General features: G+C 32.7%; 3 protein-coding genes across 5 annotated transcripts; 1 reads left to right on the forward strand and 2 right to left on the reverse strand.

Moving 5' to 3' along the window:
- Positions 1-4377: 4377 nt before the first annotated feature.
- On the reverse strand, positions 4378-5310 carry LOC106412794. The gene has a single exon (XM_013853690.1). It carries the CDS (start codon positions 5308-5310, stop codon positions 4378-4380), a length of 933 nt encoding a protein of 310 aa, XP_013709144.1.
- A 2218-nt stretch (positions 5311-7528) lies between these two features.
- On the forward strand, positions 7529-9438 carry LOC106423197 (B3 domain-containing transcription factor NGA4-like). 3 transcript variants are annotated; one of them, XM_048756392.1, is made up of 3 exons: positions 7529-7807; positions 7974-8032; positions 8237-9438. In XM_048756392.1, the coding sequence occupies exon 3, from the start codon at positions 8239-8241 to the stop codon at positions 9253-9255; it is 1017 nt and encodes a 338-aa protein (XP_048612349.1). In that variant the 5' UTR covers positions 7529-7807; positions 7974-8032; positions 8237-8238; the 3' UTR covers positions 9256-9438. The 3 variants fall into 3 exon arrangements, with proteins under 3 accessions (XP_048612349.1, XP_013719444.1, XP_013719435.1); XM_013863981.3 differs by having other exon boundaries at positions 7534-7807; positions 7974-8083; XM_013863990.3 differs by lacking the exon at positions 7974-8032 and having other exon boundaries at positions 7530-7807.
- Positions 9439-10612: 1174 nt separating this feature from the next.
- LOC125584297 (secreted RxLR effector protein 161-like) lies at positions 10613-11239 on the reverse strand. Its single transcript, XM_048752607.1, has one exon. It carries the CDS (start codon positions 11237-11239, stop codon positions 10613-10615), a length of 627 nt encoding a protein of 208 aa, XP_048608564.1.
- Between the last annotated feature and the right edge of the window lie 7116 nt (positions 11240-18355).

An 18355-nucleotide genomic window follows, 5' to 3' on the forward strand; every position in this document is an offset into this window, starting at 1 on the left:
CGACGAACTTTGTCCTCGGAAAATACCGACGGACAATGGTTCGTCGGACTTTTCCGAGGAACCTTTGTCCGTTGGTATATTCCGACGAACCGTTGTGCGTTGGTATTTTCCGAGGACTTCGGTCGTCGGTATTTTCCGACGAACCGTAGTCCGTCGGTATATAGTTTTTCCGATGAACTCTGGTCTCGTGTATCCGCATTGGAATATCGTCGGAAGTTCGTCAGAATGACGTTTCTCGGTATTCGTCAGAAAGTCGTCGGAAGGTCTAACGAAATTCCGACGAATTCTTTTTTTCCGACGAAATGATACCGACGAACTCGTTCGTCAGAAATTCGTCAGAATCGGTCTATTCCGACGAATTTCTGACGATTTAGGCCATCAGAATCCCCCTGTTTTCTTGTAGTGCTTATAACCATTACATAATTTTTTTTTTGTGTTTTGATCTCATTCACACCATGTTGTGAATCACTTTTCGATAGATTAATTATCGGAAAAAAATTTCAAAGTTAAATGTGTTTGAACTAGAGTAGTGAAAGAATTGGTAACCTAAGTGTTCATGATTTCTTGTGAATAATATGATTTCGTGTGAATAAGACCAAAGCAAGAAAAAGACCATGTAGTGACTGAATGATCTGTAAAAAAATTCCAAGCCTCTGAAAAGTTAAAGCATCGTCGTCGACTGAGTGGCCTAACCGGATGAGAGAGCAGGTGTGGAGCCCACTAGCGGGATGGTCTGGGAGTTACAACTGGTATCAGAATCGGACTTAGATGAGTTTATAATCATGTGTCTACGTGGACTCACACTAACACAGATGATGATCTTGAATAGCAACGAGGACACTACGTGCTGTGAGAGAGGTAATTGTAACATTTCCATTTGTAATATGTAGTAGTGTATGTTGAAAGGCTTAAAAGAATTAATTTAATTAGCTATGTCACCAAAGTGCATTTATCTTTTCGATCATATATCAAGAAAAAATTAGATGGCTAAGCGTGCTTGAGCTCGAAAATGATGGATCACTTATCAAAAAGTTATTTGTTCCATCTAAATGACGCTAAAACATAAAAAAAATCATGTGCTGATTGCAGAATTAGTAAACAATTTTTTTTAACGTACGGCTGTCGACTAGGTGGTGAGAGCCTACGGGCCGAAAGAAATGACATGGAGCCCCATTGACAGGGGCATTCAGTGTACAATATGTTTCTTATCAGAGACACTATGGAAAAGTGGAATGGTTGAACAAAATCTCAAATTTTAATTTTTTTTTTAAATGTGTAAACTAAAATGAAAACATTTAATTTTTATTATATTTATAACTTTAAGGTTTAATTTCAAATTAAAAAATATATATATATATATATATATATGCAACTACTAAAATTTAAAACTATACCATCATTTCTTCAAATATACTATTGATATTTTCTAATAAGTTCAGAAATAATTTGAGACGTCATTGTTTATAACATATATACAGGCTTAGAGATAATAAAAAAATATTTCAAAACTGAATATTCCCACGTAACTGTGAAAAAATTTAAAATTGAAACATTTTTTTTTAGTTTTAACTGAAACACTTGTTGTATTGTACGTAGGGGTGGACAAAATATTTGTAAATTTTGATTTGATTTGTTATTCGTTTTGATTCGATCCAAAAAATCTGGATATCCTTAACACAATGAATCAAAGCAAATACTAAAATTCAATATCATTCAACGACGTAACAAATCACAAATACTAATATTTTCACAACAGGTATCCAATCTGTTATATACATATATATGTATATAATTATATATATTATATAATTTTATATCTCTATATAAGTTTTATAATATTTTTCTTCACAAGATTAATTATTTAGTTATTCAAGTTTTTAAGAGTATGTAGTTTTTAAAAGTTTTGTAATGAACTATTATTATTTATGTCAGATTTCTTGTTTTTTTAATTTTTGATTGTAATTTCATTTTTATGGATTGAATTGAATATCTGGTAAAAATAAGGATTTTCCAGATATCTGGTGTTTTGGATATCTAAGAATTCACAGATCAAATCAAATCAAAAATTAATTATCCATACTGAGTGGAGCGGATCACGGATATACGCTCTGTGCCACCCCTAATTGTACACCTACATAATCTTTATGCTGTAACTAAAATAGACACAGAAAAACACCTCATAACAATAATTTTTTTGTATAAAAGTATGTTTCTTATGATTTTCATATACTGTATATTACTGTAATTGCATGAAGACTGTAATCTTTTCACAAGTAAAAAAAAATGATTTGATTAATTATACTTCACATCTTTAAAATTTTGTATAGAAATTTCCAGATTAAGTGCTGCAAAATAAATAAATATAAAATATATTTTAATACATGTAAATGAAAACTAGAAAACCAAAAGATAAACTAAAAAATTTAATATTTGACTGCAATATACTTATTCTAAATATTCATGGATTTATTAAAATGGAAACTTTCATAAAGTATCTCAACTAAATTTTGCTACTCTCTAATATACAAACTTTTTTCGTTTAATACTTCAACTAATCATTGTATTTATTTTAATACACTAACTTTTAATACTTTATCATATTGATATTCAAACTATGCACATTTTAATCAAAATATCATTAAGTTTCAAACGAAATTCAAAGAATATCCAAAGTCCAAAACTATCTTTAAAAATCTTATTTTATTTTTATTTTAAGAAGAGATAAAATAAACTAAATTATGGACAACTTTAAATTTTTAATTTAATTTTTAAATTTAAATTTTATTTTTTCTGAAACTTAAAACTAACTTATTTTTCATTCGGAATTTAGTTTTCTAATAATTAGAATTTCATCAAGTATTCAGTTACTTTTTAAAGAAAACTTAAATTAATAGAAACTTTTTAAGATTTGATTTTAAATATTATATATTTTTTAAATTTTGTCTGAAATTTATTAATGTTTTGATTAAAATAAATATAGTTTGAGTATTAAAATAAAAACTATTGAAGTATTAGATTAGATAGCAAAAAATATGAATATTATAGATCTTAACAAAATTTACTTGAAGGGAAATATTTTTATGGAGTTTTCTTATTAAAAACTTACATAATGTCATACATGCATTGATTTTTTTTTGTGCAAATACATGCATTGATTTGTACATATATTTCCTAATGTTAAAATGCTTTGATGTTGATGTATTGCAAAATTTCGGAGTTTGGACCACAAAACAATGGACACCCGTAGAAATCCATACCTACTTTCTATTTGAGTTTTGTAATAACCATAATCAGATAAATTAGTTATATTTTCTTACATAAAGATTAATTAACGATCTCGGCTCTAACTTTTTCTTCTACTGTGTTATTACTTGTATACCTACTGTGTTATTTTTACCTTAGTCTGCCATTTTTTCTAATAACATTGCATGTTTCATTAACGGTATACAAGTAATATTAATAACACATCTATATTGAGTCATTTTCGGATTTAGCACACATCAGATCTCTCTTGGACCATTTGGGCCGATTAAGAAATCAGATCCAATTCTCACATTTTTTTTTCCTTTGGGCCATTGAGTCCAAGTTCAAACAATTTTTTTCCAACTATTTTTAATTTTTCTTTTCTTTTCTTAATATAATTTAAGCATTCAAAAAAGAAAATTGAATTTTTTCATTGAAAAGCATAAATCTTTATTAAAAGTACATAATTTTTTTATTATAATATTAACTACATAATAAAATTAATTTATCAGAGTTACACCAACTTAATTCATTAGAGAAATAAAGTTTAATTTTGTAAACATAAATAGTCATTTAAAATGAAATACGATAAATAAAGATAAAAAGTTTAAGTCTTTTATAAAATAAAACATAAATATATGAAAATATCACATTTACTAAATATTTTTTAATATATATATTTATATATCTATTTCATATCATTTAAATTAAAATATACATCATATGAAAATACATACTTATATTTTGATATTTGCATTAACGATATATTGAAAAAATAATATTTTAATTTTGAAATCTTCATTGTTTTTTTTAAATGATTATAAATTATTGAAACTACTAAACATCCCACATTAAAAAAAATCGTTGGTGTAAAATTTTGTTACACAAATATGCAAATAATCATAAATATAGTAGAAACCTCATTTAATAAATATCCATATTAAAAGTATACTATATATCTATATTAATATCATTTAAATTTAATTATATATCATATACGGTAGATAAGATTGATTGTTTTGATTTATTTACCCTAAAATAATTGCGAATAAACAAAAATGATCGTTTCATTTATATGCACACGCTAATTTATTACATAATAGTAACTAATTTTTTTTTATAACTTCTCTTTCATTAACTTGATGATCGAATATGATCATAGTGTAACAAATGGGTAATACAGTTAGGTACATAGTGATGAAATACAAAAGAAACAATATTTGGATTCACGTTCTTTGCTAGGCCATCTGCAACTTGATTCCCATCTCTTCCAATCCACATGAATGATATGTCTTCAAACTTCTGTTTCCACCAGTTCACTTTTCGAATCCAGTTATATTCAGCAAAGTGAAGCACTTCATTGTTTAAAATTTTAATCATCTTACTACAGTCACTCTCAAACTGTACCTTCATGTATCTTTTACTCCAGCAGTTTTGCATTGCAATGATGAGAGCTTGTATTTCACTCTCGAATGCATTGTTAACATGATTCCCATTGGCTTGTCCCGCTCCTTTATAGGTTCCATTTGAATCTCTGATTACCCATCCCGCTTTACTTGTTTGTTGTTGAGCTGAATAAGAACCATCTACATTGCATTTGATCCATCCTTGAGGTGGTTTACGCCAGCCTCCTTGTGTGCTCCTCCCATTAGCGTTCCCATATATTGATCTGGTTTGATCATTATTATGTAAGCTCCATTCCTTACCATCAGCCTGAGCCTGTTGTAGAATTCTCTCCCAGTAAATACTTTTCTGTTGAAAGATAAGCACATTACGGCTTTTCCAAATCCTCCATAGGATCCAAATTGGTAAGTTTTGATAGTGGATAAGTCTTGTTGATGTTGAATATTGCAGACAAGCATCAATCTTCTCTTCAAAAGTAGCAGTATGGCTGTTGATGATGATGTTTGATATCCCAGATCTTCTCCATATTTTCTGAGCATACGGGCATTCGAAGAATAAATGTTTCTCTGTTTCTAAAGCAGAACAACAACGTCTACATTGCCCATCTCTAATAATATGTCTTCTCTGCAGACTAGAATCTGTTGCCAACGCCCTCGAAGTCATTTTCCAGAGAAAATGTTTAATCTTTGATGGAGTATTTGTTTTTCAAATCCTTTGTTTGATGTTCACATTTCCATAAATCTCATGTCTTCAATTATACCCTGGTAGATGTGTCGCAAGCCAATATCCAGATTTGACACTGTAAATACCATTATCATTATAACTCCACCCCATTAGATCCAGTTCTGCCTTTCCACTAATCTTCATTTGCAGTATTTTAGTGACGTCTTCTGGATGGACTTCATTTATAACTTTGTGCACATTCCAACTCCCTCCTCTTTCATTAAGAAACGTTTGCACCTTTACATCTGATATTTCACCATTTATTGAACGAGGTGGTGAAACTAGTAACTAGTTCTTTGTTATTTAGTATAATATACTTATTATTTTATTATTTCAAAACATGCAGAAAACATAAAATAAGTAATAAATATAAAATATTTATTCTGTAAAAGGTGTAGATCTTAACCTAAGTATGTATATCTTTTATAATTATAAATCTTAAACATTTTCTAAATTTCAGACCAAAACAAATAAGCGAAATGAGAGTAAACTCCAAAATCAATATTTATATCGAGCAATAACCAAAATGAAAAAGAGACATACTAAAAAAATATTGAAGGTACATCGGATTGGCACGTGAACGTAAATTTCACACGACTATAATTAACTTAAGTTTCTAAATTATGATATAAAACTGAGCTGACATAGTTTCATTGTAACCAAATAATAGACCTGAAATTCTTTAGCCTATACGTTAGAAACGTTTTTATGCGATAAGCGATTTTTTGACCTAAAACATTTTTTTAAATGGGATCAGCTCATTTATAAATATATTATGTAAGTAACAAAAAGTTAAAAAAAAATTAAGGGCCAAAATATTAATTCGATCAAGAATATAAATCTATTTTTTTATACAATATTTCTTAAATAATTTTTATACAAATTTACCATAGGTAAGGCGCATGTCTTATCCTAGTATATGTTATTAGGCATGAATGAGATAATTCATGTGACTTGTTCAGTTCTAGCAGGAAAGGTAATACTAATTACTAAAAAAAGTCAGAATAATACAATTTCCCTTTAATATAAGTATAATAACTAAGGGGTTGAAGAAAAATCTTAATAAGGTACACGTGGTTACCTTTTTGACAAATTTAGTAAGTAATACATATACTGTTTAAATTGAGATATTCGACTGCCACGTATTAACATTGTAGATACTAAAGAAAATAATACCAAACAAAAGAACTCTTATAAATGTTCAATTCTTTTTTGTTTTTGTCAGCAAATGTTCTATTCTAAATATCTAAATGAATTTATTGGTTATCACCCAGTAGATAAAACATGGTTATCACCTGAGTATTTTCTAATTTGAACTTGAAACAATCATTAAATATTTAAATTACTACCACATTTTTTGGGAGTATCTTAAATTAGAATAAAAAAATTTATAATTGCTTTAATTTAAATAATATCACGTTTATAATAAATATTACTACCACTTTTTTTACATTTTTAATTTATTATAAATGCAATATTATTTACAAATAAAAAATGTAGCAAAATTTATGTTCTCAGTGATACTAGAACAATTGTTTCCAAAGTTTTATTTGAATTAAAGATGTATATATTAAAGAATTCATTCCAAAATCTCATATAAAGTTCACTTGGACTCATTTCTATCTTGTGAATTTATCATTAAATGTTTTTCATGATTATATCAGATATTTTAATATACATTTATAAATTAACTATGTTTATATGGAGTCATGTTTATCTTATAATCTGATACTTATTATTTTCATAGTATTTTTTATTTATTATATATCTAAATGTTATAATTAATTATTCCACGCGTCAGAATATAAGTCAAATAATATCTAGTAAATTTATATTTCAAATTTACTTTATAGTGTATTATATGTTTATGCACACAAATTAGTTATAATATATGAGTAATCAATTTAATTAGCTAAAAACAACTGGCAAGAGGAAATCAGCAAACAAACATTATAAATACAAATTAAAAGATCTGATATGAATAAAGAGGGAAATAAATAAAAATACAATTTCTCCAAACAAAAAAAATATATATATATATATATATATATCAAAAGGAGAGCAAATATTCTAAGAACATTGATACACTTACCTTACCAATACACGATATATGTATAGATTTGTATATCTATATAAATAGCTAGAGTCACCCCAAGTCTATAGCTAAACTGAAAAGGACAAGAAGCTTTCACATGACCCGAGCCACACCATTCATGGGGCCCTTTTACTCTCTCTAGGAAGTGATCTTCAATCTATCATCGAGAAATTCTCTTAAACCACAATTTTTTCCAACACTTTAAAGCCATCTAGAGAGAGAAAGTGAGAGAAAATAAGAGAGATCTCCAATTTGAACTTGAGACACCATTGATTTCATTTTCAGCTTTATAAAATATTTTTGGAGTCAACGAAAATATCTAAGAAGAAGCAAACACAAAGAGTACGTCCGTCTTCTTCTTCTGGATTCTAGGGTTCTATTTGTTCGCTATTTTGATTTTCAATTCACTGATTTGATATATATCGAATTGTTTAATACCCGTTATTATTACAATTGTGGATATGGTTTTATTTGGTTTCTGATCAGTATTATCTCATGTATGTTAAAGGATTTTGTGTTGGGTCATCATCTTGTCAAGAAAATCACTCATCAGATCCATAGAAAAAGGTTGACTACTTTTTGAAAGATCTTGAATTGGTTCATCCTCTTGTCAAAAAGGTCGGGTACTTTTTGAAGATCTTGAACTGAATTTAGTCATCAATCTTCTCATTAACCCTTTCATAAAAGAAAGCTGGATACTTTTTCAAGATCTAAATATTGGGACATCGTCATTTCAAGAATCCATATAACAAAGTTTGATACTTTTGATAGATATGTCAACCAGGGCGAGCACTCACCAAGAACCAGCAGAGAACGGAGCTAGTGGTTCAGACAACAACAACAACAACTTCAACTCGGCGATGAGAGAGCCCATGTTCCAGAAAGTGCTTACACCAAGCGACGTCGGGAAACTAAACCGGCTCGTGATTCCAAAGCAACATGCAGAGAACTACTTCCCGTTAGAGGACAATCAAACCGGCACGCTGTTGGATTTCCAAGACAAAAACGGCAAGATGTGGAGGTTCCGTTACTCGTATTGGAACAGTAGCCAGAGCTACGTGATGACCAAAGGATGGAGCCGTTTCGTCAAAGAGAAGAAACTCAACAACGGAGACACCGTCTCGTTCCACCGTGGCTACGTCCCCGACGACAACGAACCGGAGCAACGAAGGAACATATTGTTCATCGACTGGAGGAATAGACCAGACACAAACCTCTTACACAACATTAATCATCATCACTACCCGATCTTGGGGCCTCCTCCTTATCCAACGGCTAGTTATTATCCTGTGACAGAATATTCCATGCCGCATTACGGGAGGTTTCCATCTTTATATCATAACCAGTTTCTAGGGTATGGTTATGGACCTTATGGTAAAACTGTTACTGGAGGGCGTTACTACGCCGGATCACCATTGGATCATCATCATCGGTGGAATCTTGGTAGATCTGAGCCGTTCTTTTATGACTCCTGTCCTGTTTTTCCAACGACGAGGTTGACTTCGTCCTTGGCGATGTTGCCGTCTTCTCCTCCTTCTCAGCCGCCGCAGGAGGGGACGGCCAAGAAGCTAAGGCTGTTTGGGTTCGATGTAGAGGAGTCTTCTTCTTCAGGGGAGGCACGTGCCGAAATGGGTGTTGCTGGGCACTCTTCTTCTTCTCCGGTTGTGATTAGAGATAATGAATCATCATGGAGGTCGCCACGTGGAGAAATGGGTGGATTGTCTTCTTCGGTTGTGAACTTAAGCGATGACGAAGACTATAAAAGGAAAGGGAAGTCTTTAGAATTTTAGACAGATAATTTCATTTATGTTCACCTCCATTTTCTCTAATTACCTTTTACTATTTCCTCCTTTTAAGTTAGTTCCAACATAAAAATCATAAGAAGCTAATTTGCAATTGGTGAATTACAATGTCGTGAGGAACTTAACCGGGCTCACATTATATGTATTGGTATTAAGATGTTTGGTTTCATAGTTGTTGAGCCCTAGTCACCATGTTGAAAACCCCCCACCTTTCAATATTCTATTAAGCTTTTGTTCCAAAAAACTAAAAAGTATTTTTATGACGCTAATATATAAATAAATTTATCATATTTATACCATCTCGGTTTTTTTATTACACAAACTCATATGATACATACCAATCCATAAATCAAAAGTGCTTAATTTTTCAGCTTGAATATATTTTTAATAATTTGAGCTGGATGTGGGAAGGATAAAAACGCTTATAAATTTTTGAAATTGTACTCTCTGTGCCTATCTCTAGCTAAGCTGACAAAGTTCCATGGTACATTCTAACCTAATGGAGAGTTCCAAAAGTTCTCTCTCTCTCTAACCCATATGGTCCAGTTTGTTTGGTACTGTTGTATTTGCTTGATTTAAAGAGAATTGTAGCTTATGGCAGAGGACAAAAAAAGGGAAGCTATGAAATGACAATTTCAAGTTACAATAATAAGTTTGAAGAAATAAACACAAAAGATGTGTATATCTTTCATCTTTCTTTTCTTTTACTTTACCCCAAAAAAGAAAACTTCTACTACCTCTCATTTACTTTGTTAGTTTCTTGTTTCGTTAATTGCTTGTAACCGTCAGTCTTTGCGACCGTACGTGTCAGGTCCTAATTACAAGTTAAAGATTATTTAAGTTAGGGATCTTGTTGATGTCATAAGACCAATATCATATGCAAATTATTGTAGATGCACTCATCATATGCTGGAATAGCCATGATAAAAGCAATAGAAAACAAAATTAGTTTGGGGTTGCAATTTTTTATATTAAAAATTATGATTTCAATGCGCGGATCTTCAAAATCAGGCTATGTTAGGACTAGCTTTCTTTAATCTAGTCGATCGTCAAATTTACTAGAAAACAAAGAATTATATAACAACTTTCGTATTAGCTTTACAAACTACTCGAAACTAAAGTTTTCAATGTTTCTCTCTTAGATCTTTTGGAACACTTCTCCATTATACCTATATTTATATAAACTTTAACATGTGGGATATGAAAAACACAAACATAACCTAAATAAAAACTTCCTTTTTCTATTTGTAGGTTTTCTTATTGTGTTTATCTTAACATATTAAACATCTAATAATATGTTAAGTTTCCACAAACTTGAAATTATCTAACATTCACCTCCTTAGTTCTAATTTGAATTAGGGAGATCAATTTCTTGAACTCCGATTAAGCTCCTCATTTGCTTGAACGTAATCCTTGCTAATGGTTTGGTAATGATGTCGGCCTTCTGCTGAACACCCAACACATGCTCCACTTTGATCTGTGCATTATCCACACACTCACGAATGAAGTGATACTTCTTGAGTACATGCTTACTCCTTCCATGGAAAATTGGATTCTTTGTTAGAGCAGTGGCTGATTTGTTGTCGATCCTAAGCTTGACCTTCTCGCCTTCTTTGCTTAGTATCTCACTCAACAATTCCTTGATCCATATAGCTTGCTTCGCTGCTTTTGTTGCTGCCATGAATTCTGCTTCGCATGATGACAATGCAACTGTTTGCTGCTTCTGCGATGTCCAAGTGATTAGTGATGAATCGTAGTAGAATGCATGTCCTGACGTGCTCCTCCCGTCATCGAGATCAATGTTGTGACTGCTGTCACTATAACCAACGACACTCCTTGACCCATCTCTCTTGAAGAACAGACCGAAGTTTGTTGTTCCTTTCACATACCACAATATGTGTTTGATGGCTTGTCTGTGAGAGTCTCTAGGATTGTGCATGTATTTGCTAAGAACACCTACTGCGTAACACATGTCGGGTCTTGTATGAAGCAGATACCTCAAATATCCTATGATTCTTCTGAACTTGGTAGCATCTATCTCTCATTCATCTTCAGCTTTTGAGATCTTCAAATTCGCCTCCATTAGAATTTGAGTTGCGTTACACATTTCCATCTTTGTGTCACACAAGATTCCTTGAGCATACCTCTCTTGCTTTAGTTCCTGTCACAAATAGATCATCAACGTAGATGACTATGATCAAGACGTCTCCTCCTTCAGTCTTGCGATACACTGATGGTTCCTTCGTGCACTTCTCAAATCTCATCTCCTTGAGAACCTGATCAAGCTTTACATTCCATGCTATTGGTGTCTGGCGTAACACATGCAACGTCTTGTGAAACACACAAACTCGATCTTCTTCTTTTTTCTTCTCAGAACCAGTCGGTCTATCTACAAACTCCCATATCTTGTTTCTTGTGATAAACTCCAACTCGTCTACCATAGCTTCAATCAAGTTTTCTTCGCAAACTAGATTGAACACATTTGAGGCAAACTCTCCTCCTCTATCGGTGCATACTAAATTGAACACAGCTGAGGAAACCTCTCCTCCTCTATCGATGCAACCTAGGTTGAACATAGATGAAGCAAACTCTCTTCCTCTATCGGTGTGAAATCTTTTAAACCGATAAAATGCCTAACGATTATCTGTTGGCATTGGTGGTGTGATTTGTCTACACAAATCTCCAAGCAATAATCCTAATGACTTTGATGTACGAACCATGGCCTTAGTTGGGAATGAGTCTCTAATTTGCTTCCCTGCAAGGCATGTGTCACACACGGCTTCTCCGTGTGTTACACTTGGGAATGAGAGACATGTGTCACACACGGCTTTTATGTGTGTTACACTCGAGAATGAGTGTCTAATCTTCTTCTCTGCTAGACATGCGTCACACACGCTTTCTTCGTGTGTTACACACGACATTCCTACGACCATCTCCTTCCTTACCATGTTGTTCATCACTCCATAGCTTATATGTCCTAGTCGAGCATGCCACCCCCATGTAGCATCTACGTCCCTGACATGTAAACACTTCGAGTAGCTTATCTCCATAGGGGTCTTGTAGAGACAGTTTGGAGATCTTGTCACACGAACTAGCAACCTTCCATGTGAATCTGTGAGCGTTGAGTAGACATATTTTATGTTAGTCTCACATCCGTTCTCTGTTGCTTGCCCAAGACTCAATATATTGTGCTTCAGGTGGGATATGTAGTATATGTCTTTTAGTATCTTCTTCTCTCCAGTCTTGTACACAAAAGTAACCACACCCTTTCCTACAATGTCAACACACGATCTATCACCAAACTTCACCTTCCCTTTGGTGTTGAGATTCAAACTCGAAAAAAACTCCTTGTTTTCCATCATGTGATTACTCGCTCCATTATCCAAATAACAGACACTTGCATTGCCTTTGTCGATATCAAGATTCTTCGGAATCACCTTATCTTCGTTCAAAAACACCACCTCGTGTACATAGAGTGCATCGGCCTCTTCTGTCTCGTTTAAGTTGGTTTTTTTATTCTTCTTTGTCTTCTCAGGACAGACAGTTGCGTAGTGACCAGGCTTTACATATCTCCAACATATCAGCTTGAACGATTCTTGTTCGAGTTGTTATCTTTTGTGTGTGACGCAGGTTTTGGTTGTGTAACCTACCTTGACCTCTGCATCTACCGTTCCATCCTCTTCCTCTACCACGGGAATTCTCGTAGTCCCTCTAACTATGCTGTTCATTGTTCGAAAACATCAGCTTCCCTTGGTCTTCCTTCTGAGTTTTTTCTCCTACACGCTCCTCGCACGCCTTAAGCCTTCCAACTATATCCTCGAAACCCGTCGAGTTGAGGTCTAGGACTTGCTCAAGCGATGCTACGATCTGGATGTACGTGTGTCTATGTTTTCTCCCAACGAGGTTGCTTTAGATGATAGGCCCGTTATCTTCCCCGCAAAGTCATCGACGGTATCTGAATCATCCATCTTCAACCTATCAAACTCCGTCACGAATGTCTGAAGTCTCGCCTCCCATAAATGATCAGCTCCTAGGTGTCGCAACTTGATGGTGTTCCAGATCTCTTTTGATGCAGTTTGTTCTCCCACCTGGAGAATCAAAGTCTCAGGAACAGATTGAAAAAAAAGAGCTATCGCAATATCGTTCTTCTTTTGATCATCTGAACCGGGTTCGATCGTGTCCCACACTTCATGAACACGAAGTAGAACCTTCATCCTCATCGACCAAACTGTGTAGTTTGTCGATGACAACATCGGACATTGGATGGATGTAGATCCAAAGTCCTTCGTGCGTGGAGCGCTAGTCACGTCCGCCATCTTGCTTACGCGATCTCTTGTTCACAAACACCAGGATCTTAAGCTACAACTTAAGCTTAGATCGAGTCTCCAACCTGGCGCTGATACCAATTCAAATCTCTTAGGAAACAAAGAATTATAAAAACAACTTTTCTTATTAGCTTTAGAAACTACTCAAAACTAAAGCTCTCAATGTTTCTCTCTTAGATCTTTTGGAACACCTCTCCATTAGACCTATATTTATATGAAAGACAATTCCCTTTAACATGTGAGATATGGAAAACACAAACCTAACCTAAATAAAAACTTCATTTTTCCCATTTCTAGGTTTCATTATTGTGTTTATCTTAACATTAAATATCTAATAATATGTTAAGTTTTCACAAGCTTGGAATTATCCAACATATCGCACAATGAGGGACATGTTGATCACTCATCCCTCTGTTTCGGTAAGGTATGTTTCGTTGTTACAATTGTATTTGCGTTTTATTGTTCCTTTCTTCTAGTATTTTTTCCTCTTTTCTCTTTTCTTTTTTCTTTTTTTTCTTCATTGTAATTAAGTTGCTTTGCAAAAAAAAAAAAAAAAAAAAATTTGCTTTGCAACAATTCTGTAAAACTGAAATTTGGTATAAATGTAACATTTACAGAAAAAAAAAAATGTACACAGGCTCACTACCAAATTTTATGACGAGTTATGAGATAGTATATTTTTTTTTAGAATAAGTACCAAGTTATGACATATAGTACATGCCTTGGTACACTCATTTATTAAACCTCGGAATGATTTTCATATTAAAAGAACTTCAAAATAATTTTACACTCATTTGTTGCAATTGCGACTATGCACTAAGGGTCTGACGGCTATGCACTAAAAGTTTTACTGGTTTCCCCTCTACCATCCACAAATGCAGCTTTTGCGGTTAGTAGTGGTTATTGGCATTTTACAATAATTACAAAAAATGTCACAAATCGCTTCAAACAGTACAAAACCTCTTAAATTAAAAGCTTTCCACTAGCATCTACGATTGCGGGTGAACAAATAAATTTAGAAATATTTTTTTTAATATTTCATTTTTAGTTTAAATTTTAAAACTTACAGATTATAAATAAAATTTATGTGCATTTTTTATTTTAATTTAAATTCATTAACAGTATCATAATTTATTTTATAAAACTTTAAACCAAAATTATTCACTATAATTTTTAAACGTTAATACATAAACGAAACAAAAAAATATCTTAAAATACTAAAAGTTCTAAATCCTCAAAAGAAAATATCTTGCAATATCTTATAATAGCTTTGATGGAAGTTAAAAGAATGGAAGGGATTCCATATGCGATATATCATATATGCGAGTGTTGTGAGAAGTCTGATTTACGCCATGATTGGTTCGAGACCAGACTTACCACACACAGTGGGAGTTGTTAGTAGGTTTATGTCTAAGCTATGGATAGATTATTGGATGAAATTTAAATGGATTTTGAGATATATGAGAAGTGAATCAAAGACTAATTTGAGGTCTGTTAAAATTTGAGAATGTGTAATTGAAGGGTTCTCACTTCCTGATAACATTACATATTTAGACATAAGAAGATCGATTAGTGGATATGTTTTCAATGTTCGGGGTAATACGGTTTTGTGGAAGTATAATCTACAATCACTTGTAGCTTTGTCGACTACTAAGGCAGAGTATATGGCACTATTGTCAGCAACCAAAGAAGCAATTTGGTTAAATGGTATTTGTGAAGAGTTGGGGTTTCAAACAGGCAGTGCTAAGCTACATTGCAATTCAAAGAGTGCTCTAGCCATAACAAAGAACAAAGTTTTTATGAGAGGACTAAACAGGTTACTACAAAGTTTCCTTTCATTTGCGACATTGTGGATCATGTGATATTTCTCTGCACAAGATTCACACAAGCAAAAATCCAGCAGACTTCCTAGCGAAAGTATTACCTGGTCCGAAGTTTCAACTATGCTCTGAACTGGTGAACATTTTTTGAAGGCAAGAACGGCTCTGTGTAACAACTGTTGTTGTGTTGATTACCTTGCAAAAGGAAAAGTAAGTGGGGTTAGACAATATCAATTGCAGAAGGTATTAGTCTAAACTTGCTATAAGTAAATCAACCTAAGCTTAGGGTGGAGTTGTTACCTGTGAGTTTAAAGAAAGGCGAAGGTCTCTGTTGGTACTCAGTTTGAGGTGAAATTTCTTCAGGTTCCTGAAACAGAAAGAATATCTCAGTCAGTAAGTGTTCTAGGTCAGTATGGGTGAATATCAGAGGCTCAATGGTAAACAGAAAGACAAGGTCAAATGATTACCTTATTGGGGCAGTTAATGGTAAAGCTTGAAGCTTATGGGGTCATATGATCAGATAAGGCTGGTTTGACTAAGATTGAGTACATGCCGAGAGGTCAGAAGGTCAGATTTTGGTTTGTCGGTTCAGATCGGGGACATATTAAGAGGTATGCATGTTGCAGTCGGTCAGTCTCTTCAAGACCTACAGAAAGGTTAGTCGGTTGAAATGATCAAGGAGTTTTAGTCTTAGAAACAGAGGTTATCGAAAGATAGAAGAAGAGTCAGAGAGTACATTGTAACTGCGGTTAGGTTTGGAAGAGTCAGAAGCTGGCTAAGAGGTGAGTGAGATAATCAGAGTTTCGCCGAAGTGAAAGCTTTGAAGAGTCGCCGCAAAGAGAAGAGAGAGTGACATTGAGCTAGGGTCTGGTAGAGAGAGAGAGAGAGAGAGAGAGAGAGAGAGAGAGAGAGAGAGAGAGAGAGAGAGAGAGAGAGAGAGAGAGAGAGAGAGAGAGAGAGAGAGAGAGAGAGAGAGAGAGAGAGAGAGAGAGAGAGTGTTTCAGAGTTATGTCTGAAAGCTGGAGGTTGTGGATCTAATTCAACCAAACTCCGGATGGGCTTGCGCCTGCCCAAATATTCCTTGCTTGCCAAGGCTCCAACCTGAAAGAAAAGGAAACCCCCAAGTCTCTGCCCAGGTTACGGATGATGATTTAAAGATACATTTTATCCAATGAGAAAAATTGATAAGTTTGTTATAACAGCATCATCAACTTGACAAGAAAAACCAACGAACTGATCAAGCACATAAAGAGAAAAAGAAAAAGACTTAGCTCAAGATCGGGAGAGTGAAACTCGACGGAATTACTATGGTGGAGATCAGTCAGAGATGACAACTCCGGGAGTGATTTACTGTCTTCATCTTTTAGATCTGAAGTTGAGTCATCTATTTTATGTTCTTGTGATAACTTACTCTGTTTTGGGAATCACCATTGTTATGACATTGAAGCTTTATCAAGCAATCGTGGAGTGATGTAGCGGAACCTTTTAAGGTTTGGGAATACTCTTCTCAGTGCTTTTTGTTAGAAGCTCTTTAGGGTTTTGAAATACTATTTCCCGTGCTATAAAGCTCGTTTATAAATCTTTTTCTTATTAAATCATCAAAAACTTAATACAACTCTAAGCAAAAGAAGCCTATTTTTATATGAAAACCAAATAATTTATAAACTATTAAAAATCTAATTAAGATAAATATCGAAATAATAATAAATTAGATAAACATGATATTTAGAATATATCCAAATATTTTCCCTGCAACATTCTATTTAGCCCTCAAATCTAAACCGTGGTCTTCAACTCAAAAACCTTCAATACTTAAAATCTCTACATGAAATCTTATTCTTTTGGGACTCTTCCACATGTAATATTGCTCAAATAAAAGAATATAAATCATACAACCTTTATTTCAGTAAACCATCTTTAGTGTAGTGGTTTACTTAGCAGTGTATTGAGTTAGGGGTTTAGGTTCGATTCATGGTGGCAGCCTATTTTTTCTTATTTTGCTTCTAGCCTTGTGAAAGTCAAGACCGGTGCTGTCTACACGTCTATGTAGCAGTTCTTGTACACTAGATCTAGATTACAAATGCTAATTTCACTTTTAACTTTAGTCACAAGAAAAGACCTGTTAGATATACACAGGTAAAGAAAAATTGAGTTTCACATATAGAAGTTCATACATACACACACACACAAGTATCTTACTATATATTAATTGAGAAGTCAATTTATTGACTTTTGTTTACATGTCAATCATATGTGAACTCTTACAAAATTGTTATAATTTGATTGGTCGATGATTTTTAATTTTTATTTATTTTATTTAGATCTAAAAAGAAAGGTAAGTCTATAACCAATTAATATCACTTGCCAAATAATTTACATACTATTACTAATAATGATTTATGGTAACTAATTGTTTAAATTGTTGAAAGAGAAATAAATTGATCATTTTTTATATTTATAAAATACATAAAATAATAACTAACAAACAGTTTATATAAATCAATATAATGATTTTGTATTCTTATTTAAAAGCATTATATTTTGTATAAATTATCATAATAATTATTAACATCTTCTAAAGTTCAATATTATATGCTTTAATAAATCATTTATAAAAAAAAATTATCAAATTATTTATCCTCGCTTATTGTATATTTTAAATTATTCTAAGAGTTTGTAAGTCATCTATAAGAGCTTATAAATTAATATATAAAATCTTTTTTAAATCTCATCGTACTACCCTACTATATATTAATTGAGAAGTCACTTATGAGATTTTTGTTTATGTGCCGGTCATTTATGAAATCTTAAAAAATTGTTATAAATTGAATGGTCAATAATTTTTAATTTTAATTTTTAATTATTTTAATTAGATTTAAAAGAAAAATATAAGTCTATAAACAGTTGATATCCCTTGGCAAAAATCTACATAATATTACAAAT

The sequence above is a fragment of the Brassica napus genome, chromosome A2 (genome assembly GCF_020379485.1).
Source record: "Brassica napus cultivar Da-Ae chromosome A2, Da-Ae, whole genome shotgun sequence".
Taxonomy (NCBI): domain Eukaryota; kingdom Viridiplantae; phylum Streptophyta; class Magnoliopsida; order Brassicales; family Brassicaceae; genus Brassica; species Brassica napus.